General features: G+C 39.8%; 1 protein-coding gene across 1 annotated transcript in view; it reads left to right on the top strand.

Moving 5' to 3' along the window:
* Nucleotides 1-15,243, top strand: part of PHEX (phosphate regulating endopeptidase X-linked) — a 203,805-nt gene extending 188,562 nt beyond the window's left edge. The window contains exons 20-23 of the mRNA XM_019927702.3: nucleotides 3,560-3,625; nucleotides 4,670-4,774; nucleotides 8,831-8,907; nucleotides 11,920-15,243. Of these exons, the coding sequence (XP_019783261.1) occupies nucleotides 3,560-3,625; nucleotides 4,670-4,774; nucleotides 8,831-8,907; nucleotides 11,920-12,022 (351 nt within the window). The 3' untranslated portion in view covers nucleotides 12,023-15,243. The remainder of the gene's footprint in view (nucleotides 1-3,559; nucleotides 3,626-4,669; nucleotides 4,775-8,830; nucleotides 8,908-11,919) is intronic.
* Nucleotides 15,244-15,850: the final 607 nt, after the last annotated feature.

The raw sequence follows: 15,850 nt of genomic DNA, 5'->3' as shown, positions 1-15,850 counted from the left end.
GCATGGGAGTTAGACTTTACACTTAATTGAAACATATTTAATCCTCATACTGGTTCTGAGAGGTGTGCATATTACTAGCCTGTTTTACATATGAGGAAACTGAGGCTCAGAGTGATTAAAACCCATGGTAGAATCTACATTAGAGCTTAGATTTGTATGACTCCAACATCACTACTGCTCCCCCCATATCATGCTCGTGTTCTCTTATTTGAAGTTCATTTTAAACCTGGGTGATGTATTGGGTGGAGACTATTCTACAACATCCATTTTGGCCAAAGTGTCAGATACTGAAACTGAATTCTGACAAATGTGTACCTTTGCAACAAGGACGATAGAAAGGGCATGCCTGTCTCAGCATAAATCCATTCAACCGTCAGAAAACAGCTTCAGTCTCATTCCCCAAGGAGAGGGGGTGGCTTCCTTTGTGGATATAAAGGGCCATGCTTTATTTTTCTGGCTCCATTTGTGGAGGCCAATCCTCTGTACCTGAACCATTATTTGCGTTGGACTGGGGGGAGCTCCAATGGAGCATCAGAGAAACGGGCTGTTAGCAGCTGTTGAGTCCTGAGAGGCAAACCTAGGGCCATGGGGCTTCCCTGGTGGCACAGTGGTTAAGAATCTGCCTGCCAATGCAGGGGACACGGATTCCAGCCCTGGTCCAGGAAGATCCCACATGCCGCGGAGCAACTAAGCCCGTGTGCCACAACTACCGAGCCTGCGCTCTAGAGCCCACGAGCCACAACTACTGAGCCTGTGTGCCACAACTACTGAAGCCCGCGCGCCTAGAGCCCGTGCTCTGCAACAAGAGAAGCCACCACAACGAGAAGCCCGTGCACCACAACGAAGAGTAGCCCCCGCTCGCTGCAACCAGAGAAAAGCCTGCATGCAGCTACAAAGACCCAATGCAGCCAAAGATAAAATAAATTAAAGAAACAAAAACATAATTCTCAACTTTAAAAAAAATACTGATGAGGGCTTCCCTGGTGGCGCAGTGGTTGGGGGTCCGCCTGCCGATGCAGGGGGCACGGGTTTGTGCCCCGGTCTGGGGGGATCCCGCGTGCTGCGGAGCGGCTGGGCCCGTGGGCCATGGCTGCTGGGCCTGCGCGTCCGGAGCCTGTGCTCCGTGGTGGGAGAGGCCACGGCAGTGAGAGGCCTGTGTACCGAAAAAAAAAAAAATGATGAAAAAGAAAAAATACTGAAAAAAAATCTAGGGCCATATGGTCTACTGAGGCGGTCCAGAGTGGGAGCGGCCTGAGGGGTGAAGCTAGTCCTCAAACCTCTAAAAGAAAAGCTTAGGGGAACAAGGAAGGAGATTAAATTTGAGCATGAGTGTTTATAAACAGAAGCACTAGAGTCAAGAGGAGTTAAGACTTGAGAAGGTACCATTATGGAGCAAAGGCTCTGGACAGAGACTGCTTGGGTTCGAATCCTTGTGAAATATGGGCAGTTCAGTTAATCACTCTTAGGTCAGGTCCATTAGAAGCAGAGCCCAAGATAGGGGTTTCTTAGATAAAAAGGTTCGTTGCAGAAGTAGTTTCAGGAGAAACCTGTAAGGTGGCAAGGAAGACCTGTTGGTTTCAGAAGTTTAGCCTCAGTTTGATCCCATAGAGGATTCTGGAGCATGAATTGCATCACAGGAATTGTTCAACCTAGGATAAGGGGCTGGGCTATTCTAACTGTACATCAGTCAGTTACTGAGAGGTGGGGATATCACCTCCCAGCAAGCTCAAGGTGAGGGGATTCCCCTAAGCTAAGCTTAATCTTCCTGAGCCACTAGCAGTTACAGGACTGGGTTCACAGTCCTGGTAGAAAAGGGGATTTGGTGTAGCACCAATGACATCTGCGACACGCTCTCAGCTTTAGATTCCTCATTTGTTAAGCAAGGATGGTGATAATAGCACTTACCTCGTAGGAGTGTAATAAAAGAAAGAAGGTATGTAAAGCAGGAGTGTTAACTTTTGGGGACTGAAGCTAGGAGGATCCTGGGTGATTACAGACATTAATGTTTTCTGAAGATTAGTTTTTATTCATTGGTATTGTTTGATACCTGGGGGATTGGGCTAGCTTAATAAAGAGTTGGTAGCATCTGTGGCTTGAAAGTTTAGAACAATGTGTATTAGTTTCCTGTTGCTGCTATAACAAATCACCACAAACTTAGTGACTTGAAACAACACAAATTTATTATTTTACAGTTCTGTATTTCTGACTGAGGTCTCAGTGAGCTAACATCAAGGTGTCACCAGGGCTGCTTTCCTTTCTAGCTGCTGTAGGAGAGAATCTCTTTCCTTGCCTTTTCTAGCTTTTAGAGGCTGCCCACATTCTTTGACTCCTGGCCCCTTTCTCTTCAAGGCCAGCAGTGACTGGTCAAGTCTCCTCACGTTGCATCCCTCGGACACACTCACTCTCCTAACTTCCTTTTCCTCTATTTGTACAGACCCTTGTAATTACATTGAACTCAACTGGATAATGTAGGCTAATGTCTCCAGCTCAGGATCCTTAATCATATTTTAAATGTCACTTTTGCCACATAAAGTAATATTTTCACAGTAATTTTTTTATGACATAGACATCTTTATTATTATAGGGCATTATTTTGTCTCTGATGCAGGGATTGGCAAACTTTTTCCGTAAAGGGCCAGGTAGTAAATAATTTAGGCTTTGTGAGTTGTAAGGTCTCTGTTGCACCTACTCAACTCTGCCACTGTAGGAAGGAAACAGCCACAGACAATACGTATTTGAATGAATGTGCCTGTGTTCCAATAAAACTTGAATTATGGACACTGAAATTTGAACTTTGTATAATTTTCACATGCAACAAGATATTATCCTTCTTTCTATTTGCTCCCCAATTGTTGAAAAATGTTAAATCCAGGCTCACCTTGCAGCCTGTAGAAAAACATGCAGGAGGTTGGATTTTGGCTTGTGGGCCATCTTGGTTTAGAATATTTTTTTGTCCTAGCCTATTTAAGGGTTTTAGAAACAATCTTCAAATGTTTGGTAGAATTTCTTCACTGTGCTTGGCCGGTTGTCATACATATTGCAAACCTTGACCTTGTGGTCTGCACTACTTCTATTGGATTTTTGTTCCCCATGAGAACTATCCTCTTTTTAATTTTTCATGGAATTTGCTGAAGGTAAAATGGTAATGGTTGGTCTTAAAGCCTTGCTCCTGTGTGGATGGTAGATATTTGGAAACATAAAGCACACAGAAAAGAATACTCAAATTAGGTGAGTTAATCAGAGAAAGTAATCTGTACGTTGATATTTTTTCCCCACTTAACCAGAGTCACTCAGAATATGTTAACATTTTATTGGAGCTGGCTAAATTGGTGAGAATAGAGAGGTGGGTGAGAAAGAAACGTGTAGCATGATAAAACAGAAGTTACGTTCAGGAGCGCCTTGCTGGGGTCAGTTTGCCATCTCACAATATGTTGTGACTACCTCTGATTTATTGAATGCAATTTTCTCTTTAAAATATGGCACTTTCTCTTGCTATCATATTTATGCCTCTTGCTGAATGACAGTTGGCTGTCAAACACTCTTTTTTTCTTTTTGTTAGGTAAAGGGGAAGAGGACCCTGGGAGAAAATATTGCCGATAATGGAGGTCTGCGACAAGCTTTTAGGGTACGCACTGCAACATTTGCTGTGATTTTAAAAATTAAACTATAAAATACCATACGGGTGCACCTCAATTTACACCACAGACATTTTCTTGAGGAGTTAGAGTTCTGTAAATTCTGTGAATTTCTGTAAATTGAATTATATTTCCCCATTGACTCTATTACATTCTGTTATATGAATAGGGCTGCATTTCTTTCTTTTTCCTTTTTGGGGAGTAAAGTCACCCTAAAAGTAATATTTGTTATTAAGAATCATGTATTTAAAGGATAGTTTTCAGAAGGTACATTCAGTGTAATATTAAAACATGCTACAGAAATCTCAGGGCTAGGTTCATAGGCGTTTTCTTGAGTACAGTCTCTGTAGCCCTCCTTATAATTTTCGCTTAAAATACCAAACTTCTAAATTACGGTCAGAGGCTAGGGGTTCTCATATAGTGAGCCAGGTAAGAGTCCATAATAATGTTTTCATCATCCACTGGTCCATGGTTAAACAAGACACATAAGCAGCAAGATAAGAGGATGATGTAGAAAGACATTCATAAAGCTAAATGCATTCAGTGTAAAGACCAAGCTGTTATTCTGAGGTTATATCTTTCCTCTATTCTAGTTAAAATATACTTTATTTTATAAAATGATGATGATTGAAGATTATAGTTTTCCCTCTTACCTGGCAAAATTTAAAAAAATTGCCCATAGATTGGCCCCCAAATTTATTTCCATATGGCTTGCCATTGTGTTAGATTTGTTTGTTCCCTGGTAGGAATACAAAGAAAAGCTTTTTGGGGGAAGGGGGCATTATTTAACATGTGCCCACTTTGGCCCAGCTGCTTTGGTATCTATTGAGTGAAAGGTCTTTTTGCAGGTGAACCTGCTTCACTGTTAAGCAATACAACGTTGACTTGCATTTCCAGGTGTTTGTTTTCTTAAAGGAAAACTTGATAGGCTACATTTTGCACATGGTGGAGGATATATTTAATATCTCTGCACTGGCTGAGAAAAGAGAAAAGCCATTATTGCAGCAGATCATCTCTTCTACTTCTCTCCCCAGGCTTACAGGAAATGGATAAATGACAAGAGGCAGGGGGTTGAGGAGCCTCTCCTACCCGGCATTGAATTCACCAACAGCCAGCTTTTCTTCCTGAGTTATGCTCAAGTGAGTAAGACCAAGGAAGGGGCATTAAAGATGAGATGCGGGGCTTTGGTTTGCTCCCTAGATCAAAGGTTTGGCACTAAAGTTTAATGGCATAACTTTGATTTCAGCTGCAGTCTTATCTTGCTGCTTATCTTCTGGACAAATATCACCTTTATGTTCTATGGGACATAATTAATTAACTGACTGAATCAAGGTTTATTGGTATTTTTTATCAAGTGGGTTACCAGCCTTGTGGTAACTCACTTGATTTTTAGTATATCCTGACTTCTTAATGTATTTGATACTATTTGTAACCATTTCTAGTGACTTGTTCTTTGGCTTTCTTGGCCCTGTGGTTTCCTGCATTTCTCCTCCTTCACCTCATTTGCTGACTATACCCCACCACTCTCAACCTGTGGGGGACCCTCAAGGCTATGTTCCCAACTGCCAGATGAACATGTGAAGACAACTAGAGCTGAAAACAACAACAACAAAGGCAAGGAGAGTCATGTCACCCTTTTGTGAGTTTAATGGGCTCTCTGAGCAGAAATTGAAAGATGTGCCCTAAATAAGGTACAATTCTGAGTTCGAGTATCTGGCCAGTGAGCCAAGTGCCAGTTGTTCTTTGTTATTCGGTTATTGCACTGGTTTATGTCACAATATGTAGCCTCATTTTCAAACAAGTCTGGGGTGGGTTGATGACGGTTCTGATGCATGGCCTCACAGTGGGCAAATCTGTATCTGTATGCTCAAAACTGGGCAAAAGTTTTCATCAGTACAGCTTTCTGTTCCTCTTTTCGTTCACTCCTCAGTAAGCTCATTCATTTCCACGTCTTCTTCGGTTGACTCTGGCTAAAGAATTCTCATCTGTCTGGGGTCTTTATTTCTTAAAGCTGACATGACAACACTAAATAAATGATCATTTATCAACCTGACATCAGCAAAAGTGGAGTCAACAACAAAGTGACTTTCCTTTTTAGTTTTCTCACTTCTATCAACACACCCTCACCCTCAGTCTTTGGGTCTTCCTGGTTAAGAAACCTGGATTCTTAGGTCTTATTTGATTTACCTGTCCTCATTTTTATGACATGTGTCCCAAAAACTGATGTTTCATCCTTTTAACTGCTCTTCAGATTCAGCCTCCCTTTCTCCCCATTACCCTATTTCGTCATCTATAGACTGTCAGCCTCGATCTCGTCTACTCTGGATTATCCCAACAGCCTTATGGCATGTTTTCCTGACCTCGGCGTCTTTCTACCACTGTCTGTCTTACATGCCACTGAAATAGCATTTTATTTCATTACTGACCTGCCGAAAGAACTGCAGTGGCTCCCAAGTGCCCACCACATTGAGACCGAACACCTTTCAAAGTTCTCCTCAGTCTTATCCAACTCTACCCAACCAACTCTAAATTCCCATAGCTCCACCAGACTCACACTTAGCCGGCAGGTGTCCTCACTTCCACCGCACAATGTTCTGTTCATTATTGTGTCTGTGGTTTTGCTTTTGATTTTCCTTCTACAAAGTGACGACCCCCTTTGTACTTCTCCCCCTCAGATTATTCAGTTCCATCTTTACCTTCAGGATCCATGTCAAGTTCCACCTCCTCCGCATCTTCCACAAACTTCCCCAAGGACTCCAGTTCTCGTTAAAAAGAAATCTCCAACTCCTTTGCATTTATCTTCATTACCATGCAGTTGAATACTTAATTGTTATCAAAATGTAAAAGACTTTTACTTTTATCTTCATAGCTCGTACATCTTCATACACTTCTTATTTATCTCCATAGCATCCAGCAAAGAGGCTGGGTATATTGAAGACACTTGACATTTTTAGCTAAATTGCTTGAAAACACTGAGATTAACACAGTTCAATTAAGGAGACTTTCTTTTGGGTCAGTACTGGGCCAGATATCTAAAATAAGAACACAGATATAGTTAGAACTTTCTAGAGCAGGGATTCGCAAACTAGAACCCGTGAGCCATATGTTGCCTGCTGTCTATTTTTGTAAATAATGTTTTATTGGAAAACAGCCATGCTCTATACTTTACACATTGTCTATGGCTGTTTTTGTGCTACAGTGGCAGAGTTGAGTAGTTAAAACAGAGACTTACGATCTGCAAAGCCTAAAATATTTATTATCTGTCCTTTACAGAAAATGTTTGCTGTCCTCTACTCTAGAGGACAAAGTACAAGGTCTGTCAGTTCTTATTTAGGTTCTTACTTTCTAACTTAAGGTCCATCTTAGTAGATGAAGTAAATTAACTGATGTCAACATTACAGTCATAGTTTTGAAATGTCTCCAAATAAAATTTCAAACTATATATGACTTACTTTAAAGAGATTAAGAAAAAAATGACAAGATATTTTATATTACTAATGAGAAATTTATCTTGGAGCTTTTCCTACTAGCGGATTGAGGAGATTTTCAACCTTCTATACATTGAAATAAGTCTGCTTATAAGGAGTAAAATTATTTTCTCTCCTGGGAAGATACTAGGAAAACAGTAAGAACAAAAATGTGTTTTTAGAAATCTCATAAATGATATATGAAGCAAAGACAATACTACATAATAATGTAAGAATGTAAGAGGAAATAACATACGAAAAAGTGAGGTAAAATTGTGAGAAACAACTTCACCTTAGCTAGCTTCTGAGGAAGTTAAGTACTCCCATTACAAAAACATCTTCAAAGTCAAATTCAGAACCACAGTGACGGTTGGTTTATCTTCATCAAAAGCAATAAAGCAATAGCATTGTATCACCTTTGCTGCTTCCTATATCCCTGTAGTTTCTGTGACCCGTCAGTTTTTCCTCAGATATTCTTCTTATCCTTCTTCTCTCTCTTCTCATTGCTACTTATTTAGTAGACATTCATTGGGAACCTTCCTGGGGCCCATAAATAATCTTCAAACTACTGCCAGATAAATCTTTTAAAATACCCCTGCCAGATAAATCTTTTAAAAATATATATTTTTTATCACCTTTGTGCTCAAAACCAATGTTTAAATATAGTCTAAACACTGTAGCCTCTTGCTCAGGACTTCAGAAATCTGGCCCTATCCTCACCCTCCCCTGGTCTCCCATTGCTGCCCACTATGCACCACACAGTCCAGCCAAGCTGACTGTCTTGCTTTTTCTTCTCTCAGATATGTCTTTGTTTCCATTTTCTCCTCCACCTGGAATTCCCCCCATCATATTCATGTTTCCTAGTCCTATTCATACGTCAAGCTATATCATATTTCAAGACACAGTTCAAATCAGGATTAAGTAGGTGAGGGTACATGAACAGACAGTGCAAGGAAAGGTTTTTTTCTTGTCCATGTTCCATGTCCAGCATGGGTCAGCACTGGGGCTCTGCTCGTAGTTACTACTCAAGGACCTGGGTTTTGGAGACTTTATCTCCACATGTGCTTCCGTGGTCACCATAGGAGTAGGGAAGAAATACGAGGAAATGTGCACTGGCCCTTAATTGTAGCATCTTAAATTGTTCTTAATACTCTTAAAACTTCTGCCAGATTTTTAAAGCTTCTGCCAGGAAGTGACATATATCACTTCTGCTCACATTTCATTGGTCAGAGCAAGTCATATAGCCATGCCTAACTTCAAAGGAGATGGAGCAGTGTCCTTCTATCCAAGGCCTGAACTAGGATGAAGCAAACAAAGCACCCAGGGTGCAAAATACCTACTTCTCATGACCATATTCAATAATGGATGATTGATTCACTTTATTGATTCAAACGAATGTGGTTAAATTTGATAAGGGCTATTCCAAGCATGTTAGCTGAATGAACACATTGGTTGATTCCTGGACACATATGCTGTTCTCTTGATTTAAAGCATTTGTTTGGAAACCTCTCTTAATTTACTCAAATTCTGGAAGTATTCACAATGATAAAACTTTCTACTCTGGGAATTGGAATAATAGATGTTACTACTGATGAAGGTGTTATCTGATCTACTAAAACTGCTTGTCATCCGTTGAGTCTAAAATTACTCTTCAGTATAATTTGGAGCAGTTAAGGCAGTAGAAAATGTGTAATTGAAACATAATTATCGGGATGTTTTCTCTTCTAGGTGAGGTGCAATTCCTACAGACCAGAAGCTGCCCGAGAACAAATCCAAGTTGGTGCTCACAGCCCCCCTCAGTTTAGGTAAATAGGCACATGGGTGACACTAGTTTTTTTTTTTTTTTGCGGTACATGGGCCTCTCATTGTTGTGGCCTCTCCTGTTGCGGAGCACAGGCTCTGGATGCACAGGCTCAGTGGCCTTGGCTCACAGGCCCAGCCGCTCCGCGGCATGTGGGATCTTCCCGGACCGGGGCACGAACCCGTGTCCCCTGCATCGGCAGGCGGACTCTCAACCACTGCACCACCAGGGAAGCCCTTGTGACACTAGGTTTTAACTGCGCATCTCCATCTCCTCCCCTACCCAGCCATCCCAGGGGTCTAAAATAGGTGATCTGACCAAAGCCTGCATTGTGAACAGTGATAGCTCCATTTCCCGGCCCCCCAAAAAAAATCTGGCCAAACAGAAACTAGGCATCTTTTCTTTAATTAGTAGGAAGCTGGTTTAGTTAGCATTCTCTCACCTAAATTTCAGTAGTAGGCTTTTGTACACACCTCTAGTATCAAGAGATCTATGAGATTGTATAAGACTCCAAAGGTAATTTAGAATCCAAATCATAGCTTTAGTATTAATTCCCATTTATTATCTTCCAATTTTTGAAAGGCAGCAATCCATGGGTGCCCTGAGCACACCACAGGTGCTCGGTAAACTGGCATGTTTGATGTATCCAACTGCCTACTTTTTAGAAAGATGGGCCAAAAGTCTCTTTTCTTAGATAAGGATGAGATCTTATGCACTGTGGCTTAAAACACCTAGAGCTCTGGTTTAATTTGTGTTGTAGAATATCCTATTTAATGCCTCTTGTTCTTTCATACAGCCAACCAACAGACATGAATAAGTGCCCACTTTCTGAATAGCTCTGAACACCAAGGAGGATATATAGTGATATTTAGCTATTGTAATTCATATCTGGAGGCAAAAGCTCTATATTTTGGCTTTTAGTTTGAGTCATATTTTGAAACAATTGCTTATATATGAAGGGAAAAGAATTATGAATTACAATCTTATTTAATTGTCAGAATGTATAAAATGTTAAGTAAAAATAAAATTAAGATTAATATTACTTAACCCATGCTAGGTTTCTAGCATAGTTTGAGGGAAATTTTCTATAGTAGGGGACAGAGTTATAATAGTAAATGCAAGAAACCGTAATAATTTGTATTTATTTGTTCTTTACTTAGAACATATTACATCTGGATATCTTTATATTTAAAGTTTAAACGAATCCATTAGCATATTGCAGGAAAGTCATCTAAAATTTCTCCTGTTTTAAAGTCTTATTCCCAAAGCCTTGCCTTAGAAATACTTCAGAAATTGACTATAAATTACCCAATAGCATAAAAATCTAATCATTGTGTTAGAAATTCTCCCCCACTGGGCTAAACTGTCAAGAATGCTGACAGTCTCTAATGGACTAAAATTTGATTCCACTGACAAATGGTGCAGATGAAACCACACAGTGGATTAATTACTCAACAGATAAGTTTTTAAAAACTAATTTCCTTTTACTAACTAGTTGCCTGTAATGTTGGATTTTAGCTGATAATTTGCAGAGTATACTTACTGACTGTCAGCTAAATTCTATCCTTAACACTTTCCCAGGGTGAATCATACTGTGAAACCTGCATCCCTCCCCATACATCCCAGCTAAAACACAAGAGGTTATGGGGATTCGGGGATACAGGCCATTATATTCATTCAAATGCCCATAGGGAACAAAGTCATTAGGGAAGAAACAGTCAGTGGCCGAGAATGCTGTCTCTAGTCAGCCTTTTGAACATGCAGTCGAGTAAGAAATAGATGAGGGGGGAGGTTTTTTCCTGGCTTGTTAGTGATCTCTGCGGTAACTGTAGATTTTGAGTGCAGCAGAAATCACACAATGGAAATACCACTTCCAAAAGGCAGTTAGAATCAAAGTGCTGAGTAGGAATCCGCAGTCTTTACTGCAGTCAGGGAACTTGCAAGAACACCAGATTTTGGAGCTAACTCCAGTAAAGCATTACTCATCAATAACAGCTAGACACCGTTCATTAGTTTACGGTTGCATAAACCAAATTCTAGGTAAATATGAGCCTTCAAACATAATAGGAGTTTATAAAAAGTGTTTTTGTAGATTGAAACAGTTCTTTAAAGATAATTTAGGGACTTCCCTGGTGGTCCAGTGGCTAAGACTCTGTGCTCCCAATGCAGGGGGCCCGGGTTTGATCCCTGGTCAGGGAACTAGATCCCACATGCTGCAGCTAAGAGTTCGCGTGCGACAACTAAAGATCCCGCATGCCACAACTAAAGATCCTGCACGCAACAGTGAAGATCCCGTGTGCTGTAACTAAGACCCTGAGCAGCCAAATAAATAAAATGTTTTTTTAAAAAAAGGTAATTTAAAGATAGCAACAACATGGATGAATCTTGACAGACATAATACTGAATGAAAGAAGTCAGAGGCAAAAGAGTGCATACTATGTGGTCCACTCATGTGAAGTTAAAAAACAGGCAGAACTAATCTATGGTCAGACTAGTAGTTATGCTTGGAGGTGCTACTGTTAGGGCACACAAGGGAGCCTTCTAGGTGCTGGAAATATCCCATGTCTTGATCTGGGTGGTAGTAACATGGGTGTATTCATGTGAACTAAATGAGCTTTACATTTTAAATGCGTATACTCTCTATCAGTTATATCTTCCTTAAAAAGCTAAATTAAAAAATAGTTAGAAAAGCTAAGTATTGGTAAATCTTCTAGTTTGTAGGAATTTGTGAATTTATAGGAATGTACGACCCTATATACAATTTATAGGAATTGTAGATCCTACAGTTTATAGAAATTTGAAGATATTTGGAAGATTAATAGCATTTGTCTGGTTCTAGTCTCGGCTCTGTTAATTTCTTTGGAAATTTACTTAACCATTTTGGACTTCAGTTATCTCCCTGTAAACAGATTAAATGAATGCAACATCATATCAAGCAATATAATGATACAGTTTTATCCAGAACCTGTTGATTTGTAAGAATTAAATGACATGGACTTTGACATATCTTTTTCAGGGTCAATGGTGCAGTTAGCAACTTTGAAGAATTCCAGAAGGCTTTTAACTGTCCATCCAATTCCACGATGAACAGAGGCACGGACTCCTGCCGACTCTGGTAGCTGGACTGTTGGTTTATGCCATCCTGAGAGAGTTGTGCAGCGCTCATCACCTACTGCTTTAGGCCTATGTTCCCCTGAGGTTGTTTATTTTTGATGCATCTTCATTACTTGGGTATTGCTTAGATCTAAACAGTATCTATTCAGAGTTGTAAGGCTTAAAAAAATGGAATGCAAAAAATCGAATCAAGTATGTTTCTATAGAAAACCAAACCAACAAAAATAAGTCCCTAGGCTGCTTTTTTTAAAATGCTGTCTGCTGAATTGTTGCTGTTGTCCATTTTAGTGTGTAAGCCACAGCTAAGTGGTCCATATCATATTAATCTACAGCTTTGCAGGGGCCCTAAGTAGAACGTATCCAGAAGAAAATTCAGCCTATTACACTTGCAACCCTCAGTGATGTGGACATGTGCGAGGATACCTGGGAGGTCTTTCTGCACTGTGGAGCGCACTGTGAGATTTCACACATCGTCATTACATAGCGTTGATTAACTCTAAGGTAGTTAGATTAGAAATATGTTGAATTCTCATTTTAAAATATTTGATGAAGTTCTTGCCTTCAGCTTTGGAGTCTGTTGGCATGAAAACGTGCCTCACAGCTTGTATCTGGTGTAGCTTATTGCCCTGTTCAAGTCAGCATGAGCAAAGCTGGCAGAAAGGCTGCTTGGTAAAGGTTTGAGTTCGTCAAATAGAAAGACAAGGTTGTATCTGTAAGTCCCAGAAGAAGCCAAAACACCTAGTCACGCAACAGTGGGGACACTAAGAAATGACATCTCCAAAATTTGATCTAGTCTGCCCAAACCTTGGAGATTATGTCATCTGCTGGATACTTCTCTTCAGTCCAGTTCCTGATTGTCTTGTTATCCTCATATATGTGCATTCTCCTGTTTCTGAAATGAGTAGGCATCGAGAAAATGATTTTCTGATTCCCCTTTAGGAATGTATGGCTTTCCTTCTCCTTTAGTGCAAAGGGACAAACCCCACACTGAGGAGGGCGCAAAGTGGCTCAGTTAAAGTTACCTCTCTTTTAAAGAACCTTTTTGAAAAATTTCTTGATTAAAGACATTTTAGAATCTGTTGATTGAATTGAAAATTCCCTTCATAGTCTAAAGAAACATAATTTTTACTCTTCAAGTCTTCTTCTAAAGAGTCTGTAAGAAAGAGCAGTATTACGTTTTTGATCCTCAGAGCTCTGTCTTTTCAAGCTCTCACACTTTTCAAGTGTGTGTTCAGCGTGTGTGTAGGATAAAATTGTAATGGCCTTAAAGTGGTTACCTGGCATTTTCGGTTTCTTAAAATAGCCATCCCCCCTTCACATTATTCCTTGTACATGTGGTTCTAGGTTAAGTAGGCCAATAGGAAAATCTCGGAAGCAAAATGACAAATTCAGGCTAACCAGAGGAAGCCACTTTACATCCCTGGGATTTGTCATTTAAAAAAAAAAATATATATATATATATAAAAGTGTGTGCCATGTCCTTTTGTAACCATGGGAACTTAAGAAGGGAGAAAAATGCAGGGGTACCATCATGAGGAAAACAATTCCACTGCGTTAGTCAGAGGAGAGTGATTTTCCCCTTGACTTCCCGCTCTCTGAATAGACAGACTCCTGAAGAGCAGCTACCTTTTCCTCCTTAACCATGGCTTAATGTGACCTTACTTTGTATTTTGAAAACAAGCAGTTACTGTGTCTTTTCTCCAGAGGAATCATTCTGATTTGGTTTAGACTTAGAAGATTCTCCTTGTTTTTTTCCTGTATCTGGACATTTAAAATCAGCTGAGATTTTTAAGGCTTATATGAATAGCATTTTCCTTCTAGAGTTCTCTTTTTAAATTCCAAATAAACACATTCCTGCAGGTCAGAGAAAGTGTTTGATAAAAGCATAGAATTATGAGTTTGGAAATGGGACTCGTTCAGTCACTTAATGGTTTAGGAAAACTGGTTGGTGAACAGTTGGGGCCCTCACAGTTTCTGAATGATGTGGCTACTTTGTCCTGACTAACTTTACCTGATGTAACTCAACTATACTGAAAGCTGTAGATAGGATGGCTGTTATTACAACAAACTCACAGAAGCCCAAATCATCACTACTAACTGGAACAATATTCTAGTAGATTGAATTTCCAAATACATGCTCATGTTTAAATTTTCAGAGTACATTCTTATTGTCCCTTCTCTTCAATACAGATTAGCATAAAAGAATCAGACACTGATTAAGTGGTAGAGGGAGGAAGGTAAAATGCAACTGGAAGGGAGAGAGAAAAAGTAGGGAGAAGCTGGCCTAAGAATGTGACTCTGAAGAGAACACAGGATTTTGGCAGTCCTTGCCAAGCACATCCACTGGAGTAGGGCCATAAAGTTTTACAAAAATAATTATGCTAAATTAAAAGGAAATTAGATATTGGATCTCAGACTAGGACTGCCAGACCAAACTTCTCTGATTCATATACCAGATGCTCTGCCAGTGAACTATTGTCTGGGCAATGGAAGGAATTAGGTTTTTTTGGGAAAGTCTCCTGGATTAGTCAAGGGTCTTATGTATATAAAATGATCTTGTTTGGGCTTATCATCATTGCGCAAAGTTTCCTGAGCTTTTTACCAACCACATAGCATTGGCCTCCTATTTCCATTTTTTTTTTTCCTTTTATGAGATGGACTTGGAAGTGATTACTGCAAGCTCAGGATTCGTAAATTATCCTTAAGTTTATTCAGTGCCTTTCCTCAGTGGAGCTTAAAGCACAGCACATAAATTTTATCTCATTTAGCCTTGGAGCATCAGTAAGAAGCAACTAGGAACTATGGCTTGCCACACAGGTTGTGCTTGTGCCAGAGCAGTGGAGAGGTTTGAAATTGCTTCTCAAGTATCCCAGAGTCAGGAAAGGCAGAGCCTTTGTTCTTTGGGCTGCTGACCTTTGCGTTAACCTTCATCCCGTAGATTACCCTATTTCTGAATACATTTATTCCATCAGTATTTCTGTAATCACTTAGCATTTGATAGGCTTCTTCCTTGATATTTTTAACATAATGTCTCAGTTGCATATTAAATTATGGAAGAATATATGATTATTTCAAGCAACAACATTCTCATTGCCAGTGGCAGTGCCCCACTGGTTTGAAGAAAGGTGTTCTTGGATTATGCATTTCTTATCTAAATGGTCATTGTATTTTCTTCCCCTACTTGTGAAACAATGTGAGCAATCATTTTAAGGACAATAAAAAGTTGAAGATATTGTTTCCTCTCTTTTTAAAAATAATATTGAAACCTGTTACATTGATTAACATACTCAGTTCCGTTTTAGACAATATTTGCCTAAGAAGTACACAAAGCACTGTAGAGGGCTAGGTTTCTTGGTTTAGGAAAGTGGGATTTGAATGCAGTAACTTTCTCTGTAGACAATGAGAGATTTGCGAGGTGGTCATTGTATTTTCTTCCAGAATATAAGAGATGTGGTTTATTGCTTGTGCAATAATATTCCTATTGAGGAAAAGAGAGGTTTCTGAGGAAATTATCAACCATGGTACGGCTGGTCTTGCAAAAGTAACAATGAACATTACAGTTACTGTCGAACCAAAGAATCTCTATGTGCTATCACCTTTCTTTAACAATCAAGTCGATTTATGGTCACTTATTCAGTACACAGTAACTGAGCACCATTATATTTAAATCACTGAACTAGCTGTATTTAGGCAGACCATATGCAGTCTGGTCTAACATGGGAAACAGATACGTAAACTGCTACAGTCACCCTATTTCATGACAAGTGTGATGAAATGCAAGGACATCAGGTTGTGGTTTGGTGCACAGAGAAGGAATTATTCAATTCTCCTCC

Source organism: Tursiops truncatus, chromosome X, assembly GCF_011762595.2.
Source record: "Tursiops truncatus isolate mTurTru1 chromosome X, mTurTru1.mat.Y, whole genome shotgun sequence".
NCBI classification, from domain to species: domain Eukaryota; kingdom Metazoa; phylum Chordata; class Mammalia; order Artiodactyla; family Delphinidae; genus Tursiops; species Tursiops truncatus.
The sequence above is the reverse complement of the archived record's forward strand: the minus strand, read 5'-3'. Positions and strand labels throughout refer to the sequence as shown.